The 14266-nt window shown below is 47.1% G+C and overlaps 1 protein-coding gene across 4 annotated transcripts in view; it reads left to right on the top strand.

Annotated features, from left to right (window-relative positions):
* The window catches only part of MYO1H (myosin IH), a 45232-nt gene that overhangs the window by 19939 nt on the left and 11027 nt on the right, over positions 1-14266 (top strand). For all 4 annotated transcript variants that reach the window (XM_070627004.1, XM_070627005.1, XM_070627006.1 and 1 more), the window contains 6 exons: positions 1988-2034; positions 5159-5239; positions 5923-6028; positions 6746-6863; positions 11630-11743; positions 13539-13615. In XM_070627004.1, the coding sequence (XP_070483105.1) occupies positions 1988-2034; positions 5159-5239; positions 5923-6028; positions 6746-6863; positions 11630-11743; positions 13539-13615 (543 nt within the window). The remainder of the gene's footprint in view (positions 1-1987; positions 2035-5158; positions 5240-5922; positions 6029-6745; positions 6864-11629; positions 11744-13538; positions 13616-14266) is intronic.

The following is a 14266-nucleotide window of genomic DNA, read 5'->3' as shown; positions in this document are numbered from 1 at the left end:
TCAGATCCCGGGCTCAGACCTACACACTGCTCATCAAGCCATGCTGTGGCAGCATCCCACATACAAAATAGAGGAAGATGGGCACAGGTGTTAGCTCAGGGCCAATCTTCCTCACAAAAAAAGCAAAAACTAAACTAAAAGCCCCTCTTACCCCTAGTCTCCACTTGAGGTAACCACAGGAACGGACAGTTATTTGTAATTACTTTCAGGAAGATAGAAATGTTTACTGCTAATACCTACATATGTGGGGACACACACACACACACACACATTAAATAACACAGGCTGTTATGTTGTGTTGTCTATTTTGCATTTTTCACTTAATGAATAGTGGAGATCATTTGGACTCCAACGTTAGCTGGCAGAGCTGGGTCCAGACCCAGGCCTTTTTCTTCCGGTCTTGCCTCCACTTTCCACAGCAACATTCCAATTCCACCACATTCTTTTGTGAAAAGCTACAGGCACTCCCCATGGGGCTGGGTCCTGTCGTCTATTTGATGGACCCTGGCTGTTTCCAACATTGTCTCTTGTAAATATTGCTACATTCGGCGTCTTTGTATATTTCACTTGGCCAATGTGTGCACACTATTTACATAGGATAAATTCCCAGAAGGGGCATTGCTGAGTTAAAGGTTCTACCAGAAGTTAGTTTTGACCACTTCTGTGTATGGACCCAAAAGAAGTGAAAGCAGGGACTCCAGCAGATATTTGCACACCCTTGTTCGTAGCAGCATTATTCACAATAGCCAAAAGGTGGAAGCAACCCAAGTGTCCGTCCGTAGATGATGGATAAACAAAATATGGTGTGTATATATATATATACACATATGTACAATGTATATACATATATACAATGGAATATTATTCAGCCTTGAAAAGGAAGGAGATTCTGACACATGCTGCAACATGGATGAACCTTGAGGACATTAAGTGGGTTAAACCAGTCACAAAAAGACAGATTCTGTATGATTCCACTTATATGAGATCCCTAAAATAGTCAAATTCATAGAGACAGAAAGTAGAAGAATGGTTATCAGGGGCTTTGAGGAGCGAGGAATGGGGGAGTCTGTGTTTAATGGGTACAAAGTTTCAGTTTGGGAAGATGAAAAGAGTTCTGGAGGTGGATGGGGGTGATGGTTTCACAACAATGTGAATGTACTTAGTGCCACTGAACTATACACTTAAAAATGGTTAAAATGGCAAATTTTATGTTATGCATGTTCTACCACAATAAAAATGTCCGTTTTGATCACTCCAAATTGTCATCTAAAAGGTTGTATCTTAGACATTTTGATGCATGTCTTTTTCTGATGCATGTCTTTTTTAGCTGGTTTTGACTTTATAAAGCCATTTCGTTACTAATTTAGTTATTAACTGACTAGGTGTTGAGCGAGCACTTATAAGCCAAGTTTTAAAGTTGGGGGTGACACATCTTCCTTTGTATGAAGATGCTGCTGGGTACCACTAGCTCTGGTGCTTGAGTTTGACTTTTCTCAGTGGGAGGATGATCTTCTCATTCATCTACAGTAGACTCACCTGGCCACCCTTGGAATTCAGTGCCCTCTCTGTTGTTTCTATGTCATTCATTGTACGTGTCGTTCTTTGCTACTGGACTGGAGCACGTGTACGATACTTGGCGTAAAGGCTCATTTTTCATGTGATAGCGCATTGGGGGTTAGAGCCTGTTAGCTCAGGGCCTGTGTACCTGTCCCTGGCAGTGTCTAGAGACCTAGGTGGTTGTGACACCTGGAGAGGGTGCTCCTGGGTGGGAAGAGGCCAGGGATGCTGCTACACATCCTACAGTGCACAGGACCGTGCCCCCAGCAGAGAATTATCTAGCCCCAAATTTCAATAGTGCCGTAATTGAGAAACTCCGATCCCAGCCTAAGAGGTTATTTTTTGGATTTCCCTTTGCAATCAGTTGAGATGGAATTGCGTTTTCAGGCAAAGCCATTGATTCAAAAAATCTTTATTCAATGTTTTACAGGATTCTTAGAAAAAAACAATGATCTCCTCTACAGACATTTGAAAGAGGTAAGTTTGAAATTTAACTAGAGGTGTTTCTGACAGTCGCAAAGTATCACCCATGACGCTGGGGGTGGGGGGTTAGATTTGGCTGGATTTTTCTCGTCTATGCATTGTGTTAGAATTCCAGCATCTCGTGGCCGGGACAGACATTTAAGGGCATCTGTGTGAACCCCTGACTCAACAAACCTATTCAAGTGTGAGGTGCCCCTCTTGTGTGCCAGGCACTGTGCTAGCTCTGGAGTCCCAGCAGTGAGCAAGGCAGTCCTTGTTCTTAAGGGCTTATCATTGAAGGGGGACGTGGGGGGAGAGTGGTGAAGAATAAATATATACACAAATAAGTTGTCCATTAGTGAGAATTTCTATGTAGAAAATAAGCAAGGAACTGTGATCGAGGGGCACAGTTTTAATTTAGTTTAGAGGATCAGAGAAACCCTGTGGAGGTGAGTTTGAGCTGAAACCTGAATGAGAATGATCTTGGCCATGGAAAGATGAGGGGTTACTCCAAGTGGAGGGGCCAGCAAGTGCAAAGGTCCTGAGGCCAAGAGGCTCAGCGTGTGTTCAGTGAGGGGTAATGTTAGGAGAGGGGGCTGAGAGCTTGGCAGGGTGAGGTCCCCAGGGAGGAGTAGGGATTTTGTCCTGGTGCAGTGGGAATATACTGGGGTGACATGCACTGAGGATGAGGAAACAGAGACCCAGAGAGGTCACGACTTGCTCAAGGTCACATCGAGAGGTGGGGCTAGAGCCAGGATTAGCCCCTGGGGCTGCCAAGGAAATTCCCAGTCTCCTTCCATACACCTGACTGATCAGAGAAAACTTGAGATTTTAAAGCCTTTATTTTGTATTGAAATAGTTAACCGTTTGGTACAAAGTTAGATTTTATTTAATTAGCTTGGTTTGTAAAAAGCTTAAACTTAATGTTCTAAAGGAGACGTTTTCAGAAGGAAGATGCAAATGGTTCATCTCAGGAGTTTTCTGCCCTTCTCTGTCTCTCTCTACTGCTTCTAGGACCGCGATGTCTGGGATTTGGGACGGATAAGCAACTTCTAACTTTGGGTCTCTGCTCTGGGGGGGATGCTGTCTGGGTCTGAGTCTCAGTCTGACTCCTTCCTGGCTGGGGGTCCCATGGCAGATTTCCCATCCGTGACTGATGATGGTGCCTTCCTCTCAGAGTCGCTGTGAATGACACAGGAGGGGAAGGGCCTGGCTGACGAAGGGAAGATAGACTTCCTCTCATGGCTCTCCCCTCTTCAGCCAGGCCATTCCCTTCACAAACCCCTCCACGAGGGTGCTTCCCCCAGGGAAGGCCTCCTAGTCTCTCACTTCACCAACCGGGGCTGAAGTTCCTTGCACTTTTTTTTGACTTTGAGATGGGTCCTTTCTGATTTTTTCCTTTCCTGTCTGCAAATTACTCTTTCATGCCGCTGTCAAGTTACAATTGGGAGGAGTTAAACAAGAAAAAATTTGTCTATTAAAACTAATTTTCAATTGTGGTAAAATATACATACATCACATAAAATTTACCATCTCAACCATTTTTAAGTGTACGGTTCAGTCGTTTAAGTACATTTACATTGTTGCTACCAAACCGGGTTCATTTTGCCCATTGCACAGAAAACTGATCACCAAAACGACGAGGCTGCAACAGAAAAAGGGTTTTAATGACAAGGCAGCCAAGCGAGGAGAAGGGAGAACCGTCTCAAATCCCCCTCCCCAAAAATGAGGACATAGGAATATTTATGGGATAAAGGGGCAGGGTGGTCCGAAGTGTGGGAAGAGACGACTGGAGGTAAGGAGAAGGGAGGTAATTGATGATCTGCGCAGGCGCCGTCAGGCTTCCCGCCTCTTCGTGGGAACCGTGTCCACAACATGGCGGTCGGTGCAGGCGAGATCTGAGGGGGTAGTTTTCAGCTCCGTGACCTCAGGAGTTCACTTATCGGGCACCCGCGCAGGCTGGGTTGGTGGGTTGGTGGGTTGGTGGGTTGGTGGTCTCCATTGGTCTCCTGAACCAAAGTGAGGTTGATCTCTAATTTCTGAAAAACAACTCAAGCATCCGTTACCTTGGTGACCCAGGCGCCAGGGAGGTTTTATCTACAGGAACCGGGAGGGAGTCGGATACTAAGTTGCCTAAGCAGCACAGTTCGCCAAGGGCAGGCGAACAGCTAAGAGCTACAATTAAAAACCTTAATGACACTTTAAGTACTAGCTACCTAATCGTTAATGGCTAACTGTTCACCAGTTTCCTTGTTGTGCAGTTTCCAGAATTCTATCTTGCAAAACTGAAACTCTGTACTCCTTAAACAACTCCCCATTCCCTTTCTTCCCCAGCCCCTGGCAACCACCATCTACTTTCTCTCTATGAATTTGACTCCTCTAGGTACCTCTTAGAAGCAGAATGATACAGTATTTGTCCTTTTGTGACTGGCCCATTTCGCTCAGCATGATGTCCTCAAGGTTCATCCATGTTGTAGCATGTGTCAGAATTTCCTTCCAAGGCTGAATAATATTCCATTGTATGTAGGTGGGGAAAAGTTTTTTGTCAAATTTTTTTTAAAAAATATAGATATTTTGGAAATATGTGCACAAGGGGAAACAACTCCAACAGTACAAAAGCTGGTGTCTTTGGCCCCATGTTGCTAAGTGTCTCTCCTGAGAGTCAGCTGTTCTCACCAGTTGTGTTTATCATTGTGTTTATCGTTTCAGGGATGGTACAGACCAGGATGTGTGTGTGTGTGTGTGTGTGTGTGTATCTCCTCCTTTTCCTCTTCTCTTTGCACAATAATAGCACACTATGCATGAAGTCCTGCATCTTGCTTTTTTCACTTAGCACCATATCTTGAAGATCATTGTTCAAGAGCCAGTTTGTTCTGTAGCAGCGGGGCTGGCCTAGGAACAATGATTGCTTCGTCACGTCAGAGGAAATAGAATCAGACGGCCTCAGCAAGTAGAGGGAGCCGTGGATACAGTATCTGAACATTTCCTTCCACGTTTGATTGTGTTTTCCCCTCTTCTTCTCCGAGTGCTCCTGGAGCGAATGGCTCTGGTCCGTCGTGCACACTTGTGTGAGCTTTCCTGAAGACCCCTTAGTGGTTCTGAAGCAGCAAATGTGGTGCTCATTTCTCTGTACTTCCAGGTGCTGTGCAGGTCCAAAAACAGCATCCTGAAGGAATGCTTCCTGGTGGCCGAGTTAGAAAATCGGAGAAGGCCGCCAACGGTGAGCAGGAAAGATGCCCGTGCCAAATTTGAAAGAGGGTGCGGTCCCCCAGAAGGTGCTCTCCTCCAGTTAGCTACGCTTTTTCAGTTGTCCTACCCTTTTCTGGAAGCATCACTCTCTGACAGGTTCTGCTGCATAGATACTTCCCAAGGTTAAGGACCAGTGTGTTCATTTACAGACATTCATTGAGCACCTGCTGTGTATCAGACACTGTGCTGGGCACAGGAGATTTAGCAGTAACCGACAAGGCCCCTGTCCTCACGCGGCTTACAATTTAGTGAGAAAGGGTATAGGAAAATACTATCAAGTAAAGGAAGAACTTGTGCTATCGCGAGTGTCGTGAAGGAAGCTTGGTAACAAGGAAACAGGGGAAGGTGGTGGAGGGTGACTGGCTCGATGGTGATGCTGGCTCCCATGAGGTGCTCACCCGGTACTTGCTGGGTGAGAGGAGCATCCTGGACGGATGCTTGTCCAGCTTTCACTTGAGCAGAACGGGTTTGGGCTTTTCGGGGCAGGACATCCCAAGCCTTCTCTTAGTGAGCAAAATAGTCTGTAACAGGTAACAAGTAGGACATCCTGTTGAGAGTTTCAGTCTAAAGGGCTGAGTCTTATGCCCTGAACATCTTCTCTGTATTAGCTGGGAGCAGCAATGTCTGCTTAGCTCCTTCTCTCTCTCCCTGCAGGTGGGGACTCAGTTTAAAAACAGCCTGAGCAGCCTTCTGGAAATTCTCACCTCCAAGGAACCTTCGTACATCCGTTGCATCAAGCCCAATGAGAAGAAGGAACCCAGTGAGTGGTGAATCGTTCTAAACACTGAGCTCAGGGAATAAGGCTGGGAGGAAGACCAAGATGGCAGTGGGTTAAAATCCTGAAAACCACCACAGGCTTGCTCCTTTTCCTCTGTGCATGAATTGTTTGGGGTTTTAAATAAGGGGAGTTCCTTTGGTGGTCCTGAGTGAGCATTGCTCAGAGCTTGGTCAGTTTCAGGAGCAACACAGCTGAGCCAGGCAGACATCAGAGGTGAAAGGAAGCAAGGTTGCTTCTCTCCAGCCAGTGAGCCATCTTCCAAAATGGTGAATGACTTGGGTATTTTCTAAGCTTGTTCCATGATCTATAACAAAGTCATATAAAGGCTTACAGAGGCCAGGGAGGAAAAGCACATGAGTGAAGCAGGCTGGGTGTAATACAATAGGGAGTGGAGGGGACTGCGGCAAACTGGAGAGGGCACACCCTGTCTAAGGCGCAGCCCTCCTCCCTTCCAGCCAGTTGTTGCCATGTGAGTGTTTGGGCCCAGAATGGCCAGATCTCATGGTTTTTTCAAGAGAAACCAAAATCCAGATTTTCCCGTAAAATCCCCCTATTAAAAGACACACAAGTAGAGCCTAACAAAAGAAGTCTGTGGCCAGACCCAGCCCACAGACCATCCACGTGCAGCCTCTGGTCTGTCTTGGTTGAGACCGAGCCACGGGGTCCTTTGCTGTCGCTCTCCCTTCTGTGTTTCCGAAGGCCAGTTCGACGACTTCCTCATAAGGCATCAGGTCAAGTACCTGGGGCTGATGGAGCACCTGCGGGTGAGACGGGCGGGTTTCGCGTACCGGCGGAAATACGAGCATTTCCTGCAGAGGTAAAGTTTGTTTTGTCGATCTGAAGCCAGTAAGGTCAAGCACCTGCTCTGTGTGAGCCTCTGGATGTGGCGAGGAATAAAAGCCCATGCCCCAGGGGACTCAGTTTGGTTCTTAACTGCTGAGCGGTGACAGTGATGAACACTAACGTTTCAGGGACTAGGAAGCCAACGCCTTCCCTTTATTTCACTGAGCCCTTCATTACTACTTGCAATCCAGGAAGCGCAAGGCTGAGTGCACAGACAGACCTGCCACCAGGGGGCGCACGTGGGCTGCGCTCTGCTGGGTCTGTACTTAGCTGGGGAAGACGTTCCATGGTGACCCAGGTGCTGGTTTAGTGTGGTCAGTCTGGGAGCAGATCCCCTTGGCCTCATGGGCTGTCAGGAGAAGTGGGTGTAGTGGTGGGAAGATGGGCGTTGGAAGTGTACAGTCTTGGATTGGAATCCCCATTCTTTCTCTTCTAGCTGTAACCTATTTCCTTATCCATAACATGGGGGTTAACTTGTCTGCTGTCAAGTTCATAAGGATTTGGTGATATACTCCTCCCTCCCCCCGCTACCATCACCCAAACTGCCTGTGCTCCAATGCTTCATTGGTGGTGGGCTGCATGCTAATTTGTGTGAACTTGTTGCCAGAATAACAACACATTCTCACACTCTCAAGAGAAGCATAATAAAGTGGTCATTTTTGTAGGTCAAAATGGTTGCATATTGGCCATTTCATATTTCAACTTAATGTTAGGCTTCTTTTTTCTTTCTTTCTTTCTCCCTCTCTCTATTTTTGAGGAAGATTAGCCCTGAGCTAACATCTGCCACCAATCCTCCTCTTTTTGCTGAGGAAGACTGGCTCTGAGCTAACATCCGTGCCCATCTTCCTCTACTTTATATGTGGGACGCCTGCCACAGCATGGCTTGACAAGTGGTGCATAGATTTGCACCCGGGATACAAACCAGCGAACCCTGGGCCAGTGAAGCAGAACGTGCGAACTTAACCACTGCCCCACTGGGCTGGCCCCAATATTAGGCTTCTTTTGAAGTATAATTTTAAGATTATAAAAATCACGTGCACGAGCTTACATTTTTTATCTAATTCCTTGCATTTTGCAACTTACATCGAGATCCTGCACTCTGAAATGTCAGCGTTTTCTTGTGCTCTTATTTTCAGCCCCTAATTTAGTGATCTCAGATCTGTCTCTACCAAGGACTGTGCTTGTTTTTCTCCCATGAGCCTTGTGTCTTGATAATTGATATCTACTTATATGCATCTATTAAGTAATAATCTGTTTCCTCACTGTTGTTATTTTTTTATATATTTTTTTAAAGATGGTGGGTCCTACTAGTTGTGGCATGTGGGATGCCGCCTCAACATGGTCTGATGAGCAGTGCCATGTCCGTGCCCAGGATCCAAACCCGAAACCCTGGGCCGCCGAAGAGGAGCACGTGAACTTAACCACTCAGCCACGGGGCCAGCCCCCTCACTGTTGTTATTTTAATGATGTGTCTACCAGCCGATGTAAACCTCTGATGAGTGTGATTAGCATTAACCTTTTGAGTTGATACAATTTAACCTAAACACATGTGGAATGTTATTGACCTGTGTGGTCTTATTTTGAGAAATGGCATAATTGCCTTTGGGTTTCAGAAACAGTGGCAAGACTTAGAGACAATCCCCCCACCCCAAATACTGCCTTTGCAGGTCCCATAGAGGGGCCCAGGACCCTAGCTTGGGCACCTCTGCCTGGCTTTTGTCTACACTGTAAGTACATTTGGACAGGCGTTTTCATCCCCAATCCTCAAACCCTTAGAACCACGAAGCACCATCACAGGTGTCCCCTCTGGAAGACAGGGATGAAGGAACGTGGGATCTTCAAGAAGTCTAGTGTTGGAGGCTGGTTGTCACACCACTTTCCTCTTTGTCCCCTCTCCTTGTCTTTCATCTGTCACCCTTTTTGGGTCACACTGCCAATGCATAGCCATGGTTTTCTTTTTTAAACAGCTTTATTGAGATATAATTCATGTACCATACGATTCACCCACTTAAAGTGTCAGTGGTTTTTAGTATTCAGAGATATGTGCAAGCACAGTCCGCTTTAGAACATTTTCATCATCAAAAGGAAACCTTGTACCCTTCAGCTATAAACCCCCTATGTCCTTGCCACCCCCACCCCAGCCCTAAGCAACCACTAATCTGCTTTCTGTCTCTATAGATTTCCCTATACTGGACATTTTACACAAACGGAGTCATATAATAAGTGGACTTTTGTGACTGAATTGTTTCCCTTAGCATAGTGTTTTCAAGGTTCATCCATGTTGTAGCATCTGTCAGTACTTCATTCCTTTATATGGTTGAATGATATTCCATTGTATGGATAGACCACATTTCATTTATCCATTCATCAATTGATAGGCATTTGGGTTGTTTCTACTTTGGGCTGTTATGAGTGTTGCTGTTAGGAACACTCACGTACAAGTTTTTGTGTGGACATAGGTTTTCCTTTCTTTGGGTGTATATGTAGGAGTAGATTACTGGGTCATGTGATAACTCAATGTTTAACTGAGGAACGGCCAGCCTATTTGCCAGTATTTTTTTAAATGTACTTCCTTTGCACACCATTCTTGTTCATCAGCCACTTGTCATCCATTCACGCTTATCACATCCCTTTTTCTGAATCTGATTTCTGGTGAAGTTGGCTGCCCACTCCACCCCCCAAACACACACACACTCGATGTTCCCTCATCCTGCCTTTTTTAAAAAATTTTATCTGTCTTTTTTCTACTCTGCTGCTGTGTGAGCCTCATTTATTCTTTCCGTAAACACCAGCGAGCGCCTGCTCTGCACCAGCGCTGTCCTAGGTGCTGGAGTAACCGTGGCGGACAGGACAGACCCCATCCCTGCCCGCATGGAGTTTACTTTCTAGCGGCGGAGCCCAGTGACAACAAGGAGATATAGGACGTCAGGTGGGGATGCATTCTCTGAAGGAAAATGAACCCGGGTAAGGGGAAGTGTGGCGGTTCCTCCCCTAGGTGAGGTGGTGGGAGGGCTTCTGAGTGAGGCAGGGAGGCGTGAGGATATTTGGGGGACGATAATGCAGGCAGGAAAGCCTGGTGGTGGGAACTGGGCAGGCTGGAGGACCTGCTAGGAAGCCAGCATGGCTGCAGGTGGCCTTGGGGAGAGGCAGGAGGGGTCCATGGGACTGGGCTGGAGATGCCCGAATGTGCACACCCTGCCTGGCACTGCTTTGACTGCAACTCAGAGATGAAAAGGACAGAGGTTACTAGTCCTGCAGGCATTGCAGGCATCTCCCTGTTCCCTCTGCGTCTGTCTAGCCCAAGTTTGGGCGGCTTCCAGGGAATGTGCTAGGGATGAAAGTGGACTGGACAGGGCCTGAGGCTGCACTGTGTTCCCTGGGGGGTGGCATGAATCTCTGCTTTTGCGTATGTGTCTAGACAGAGGGAGGTAATCAGGGAAGAACACGTGACACTTAATGCCTGCTTTTGTCCGTTTGGGCTGCTGTGACAAAATACCACAGACTGGGTGGCTTGTAAACAACAGAAATTTCTTTCTCACAGTTCTGGAGGCTGGAAGTCTGAGGTCAGGGTGCCAGCGTGGTCAGGTCCTGGTGAGAGCCCTCTTCTGGGTTGCAAACTGCTATCTTCTTGTAGTCCCACATGTGGAAAGAGGGCGAGGGATCTCTCTGGAGTCCCTTTTCTAAGGACACTAATCCCCATCATGAGGCCTCCACCCTCATGACCTGATCACCTCCTGATGGCCTCACCTCCTAATAGCATCACCTTGGGGGTTAGGATTTCAACATATGAATTTGGGGGACACATTGAGTCTACTGCAATGGCTTAATGGACTTGCTCCTAAAGTACAGTTCCAGGAAAATACACGTTTTTAATAGTTTAAAATTTGACTTTAAAATAATGCAAACCATATAATGATTATATTAAGGGGAAGAAGCATAATAGGAATGCCATAGCTAACATTTTTTGAGGTCTTGGACCGTGCCAAATCCTTCCCATGGATTACCTCATTTCAAGCCCATGATGAACCCACGACGAGGGGCCTGTTATTGCTCATGTTACACGAGGGAGGAGGCGAAGTGATTTGTCCAGCTCCTGAGCTGGGCTCAAAGCCATGCAGTGTGTTTCCAGGCCAACGGCCCCAGTTGTATTGCTTCTAGATTTGGTCCACAGGCACTTTTGAGTTCTGCATCCACTTATTTTGTTACATTATAGATATCATGGTTATCTTTCTGCTGACAGCATATTTGGAGTTGCATTTTATGCTGGAATCAGGTTCTTAATCAGTGTTGGGGCCCAAATTACTCTTGAGAGACCCCTGTCACTTGCAAAGCATGGTACCTTTTCCTCCTGTGCTGGATCACATTTGTTTATCCATTCATTTGTCCATCGATGGACATTTAGTTTGTTCCCACCTTGTGTCTATTATGAATAATGACGCTGTGAACATTCACATAGAAGCTTCTGCATGGAGCGTGTTGTCGTGTCTCTTGCATACATACCTAGGCATGGAATTGAGTCATTTGATGATGTCATTGTTCTACAAAGACAGGCCAAATCTCCCACCTGTTGAGTTTCTCTTTTTATCTTTCTCGTCAAATGTGTATCGTTGAATTCTAGGAAGTGATGGGTCTACCACAGTACACTGAGTGGCTGGCGTACAACAGAGGAGAGAAGCCGTCCGCTGGGGTGTGAGTGTAACGTCCCACGGCTTTCTGGATGTTCCTCTCCTCTCTCTCTAGGTACAAGTCCTTGTGCCCAGACACCTGGCCGCACTGGCACGGGCCTCCAGCAGAGGGCGTCGAGCGGTTGATCAAGTACATCGGCTACAAACCCGAGGAGTACAAGTTAGGGAGGTAGGTGGCCAGGAAATCACCATCAAAAAGTCCCGGGCGTTGATTTGTATCCATCTAGAGCCTGGGAGTTAATTTTTCAGGAATTTACATAGATTTACCAGCCGATATGTCCATCCATTCGATTTAAATGATCTCTGTACAGAAAAAATTCTCCTGTGTCCCCTCTTCTCTCGAGAATTCCCTTACGCTTAGAATGCTCCACACTTCTGACGCCAGCTGGGTGTCCTACCATGTAACTCAATTCTGACACTGCCCACCTGGAGATAGCACCAGATCCCACAGGTTAAGGGCTCAGTCCCATAAGACAAGCCCCACCCTCACTGGCCACTTCAGATGCCAGTCACAATCCAGGTTGTCAACTGTGCTTCTGATCGAGCAGCTACAGATCAGAGGTTCCCACGACCTCTAAATGGTTAGAAGGGCAATATTGCTGCCTGTCGGAGGAGATTAAGTTATAAAGGAGCCCTGTGCTCTACACCTGGCTGGGGGCCGGGATGAGCCACTTTGCTTGCAAAATGAGGAGTGGACCAGTGACGCCCCCAGCCTCGGTGTGCTTGGTCTTTTGTTGTTCAGATGTACGCAGGACCTCCCAGAGGGGATATTTGGACATAGGTGATGTGGAAGCTCCTCTACAACTCTGAGTATCAATCCTGCACAGTCGTCATTGTCCGTGAGCGAGAGAACTTCCGTACACGTTGAAAGCTTTGAGGCAGAACTCAGTGGGGTGAACCGGGAAGATTTTAGCCTATTCCATTAGTCATTTTGGTCAGCGGTAATTCGGTTGCAAGGATCAGTGCCCAAGTATGTAGAGGTCCCATCCCCAGGCCATGGAGAGTCCAGCTGCAGGGCTGTCTGCCTTTGAATCTATCAATGGGCTCTCTATGCCCGCTCCTAACTCCCCCTCGTACGCAGCCCTCTGTGGCCACCCTGGCCCCTCTCCATCCTTACGCTTCTGCTCTGGGCCCTGCTCCAAGAATCAGGTACTTTTCCAAGCCAGATCCCTGAGGGGAGTCAGGCTCAGCACATCCTGAGGGAGGCGACCAGGGAGCTCAGAGGTGGCATCTGTGCCTGACTCGGGAACCTGGGATGCGGAAGTGGAATCGCGTGGCAGGACGCACTGCTGCCCCCAGTGGCTGCCCTTGGAAGTCTCCCTCAAAGGGTGAGGGGGTGAATGGAGCAGACAATATGAGATGGATATTTATAATTTCTCTCTTCCGGTTGCTGGGATCTTCTTTTAAACCTAGACTCGTGTTCTTTGTCATCATGTTTTAAAGCCTAGGGAAGTGACTCTGGCTTAGGATGGAGTATTAGTCTCCCAGCTCTGCCTAACACATTACCACAGACTGGCTGCGCGCAAAACAACAGAAATCGATGCTGTCACAGGTCTGGGGGCTAGAAGTCCAAAATCAAGGTGTCGGCAGGGCCACGTTCCCTCAGAAGGCTCTGTGGGAGGATCCTTCCTGCCTCGTCCGGCTTCCAGTGGCCCCTGGCGTCCTTTGGCTTGTGGCCGCGTCACTCCAGCCTCTGCCTCTGTCTTCACACGGCCTTCCCTGTCCCTCTCTCTCTGTGTCCTTTTCTGTCTCTTATAAGGACACGCTCATTGGATTTAGGGTCCACCCTAATTCCATATGATTCCATCTCAATCCCTACCTTGAGTACGTGTGCAAAGACCCTATTTCCAAGTAAAATCACATTCTGAGAATCTGAGTGGACATGAATTTGGGGGACATTATTCAACTCAATAGAGATGGTAACTGACCAATTAATAATGAAAACATTTTTTTTCCCCTTCTAGAACCAAAATATTCATTCGTTTCCCCAGAACTCTGTTTGCTACTGAAGATGCCTTTGAATTTAGTAAACATCAATTAGGTATGATTTTTCTTTTTCTTCCCTGATTTCAAAAGAATTTAAAATGAACAAGCTTAGCTTGGGGTACATCTTAAACATGGGTGTTTGATGTAATGTTAGAAGCATTCCCTTTGGAAACCAGGAACAAGGTATGGGATTATGATAAGACACACGTGAACTGATGCCTTGATGAGCGCCTGGAGGGCAGTCATGGACGCACACGGAACCTGGAATGCTGTGGGGCTGCCTCAGTTCCAGTCTGGAGCCAACCTTCATGTGCCACACGAGGACCTAAATCCTCGAGAGTCCATCCCGCTTAAATGAAAAGTTAAAATTTTTCATTTGTTTAAGTATCTGATGTTGGAAGGTACAGCTTCAAAGCCTATACAGCCAGGGGGTTTGTTGTGAATGGGAAATGAGGAAAGTTAGATAGGGGGGGCGAGGGGGATGCGAAAAATAAAAAATGGAAACTCCTGGGGGAGAGGGGCTGGCCCTTGAAATCTAAACTGGTCTGTGGAGAAGGACTCTGCTTGAGTAATCTGAGCGCTCGCTGTGCACCAGGTGCATGATAAATCCTTCGCACTCGTGATCTCCTTGTATTCTCAGAACAAACCTATGGAGTGATGTTATCATCTCCACTTCACATTCAGGGAATCTGGGTCCCAGAGATGT

Source organism: Equus przewalskii, chromosome 7, assembly GCF_037783145.1.
Source record: "Equus przewalskii isolate Varuska chromosome 7, EquPr2, whole genome shotgun sequence".
In the NCBI taxonomy this organism is placed as follows: Eukaryota; Metazoa; Chordata; class Mammalia; order Perissodactyla; family Equidae; genus Equus; species Equus przewalskii.
This window is presented reverse-complemented; position numbering and strand designations above follow the sequence as displayed.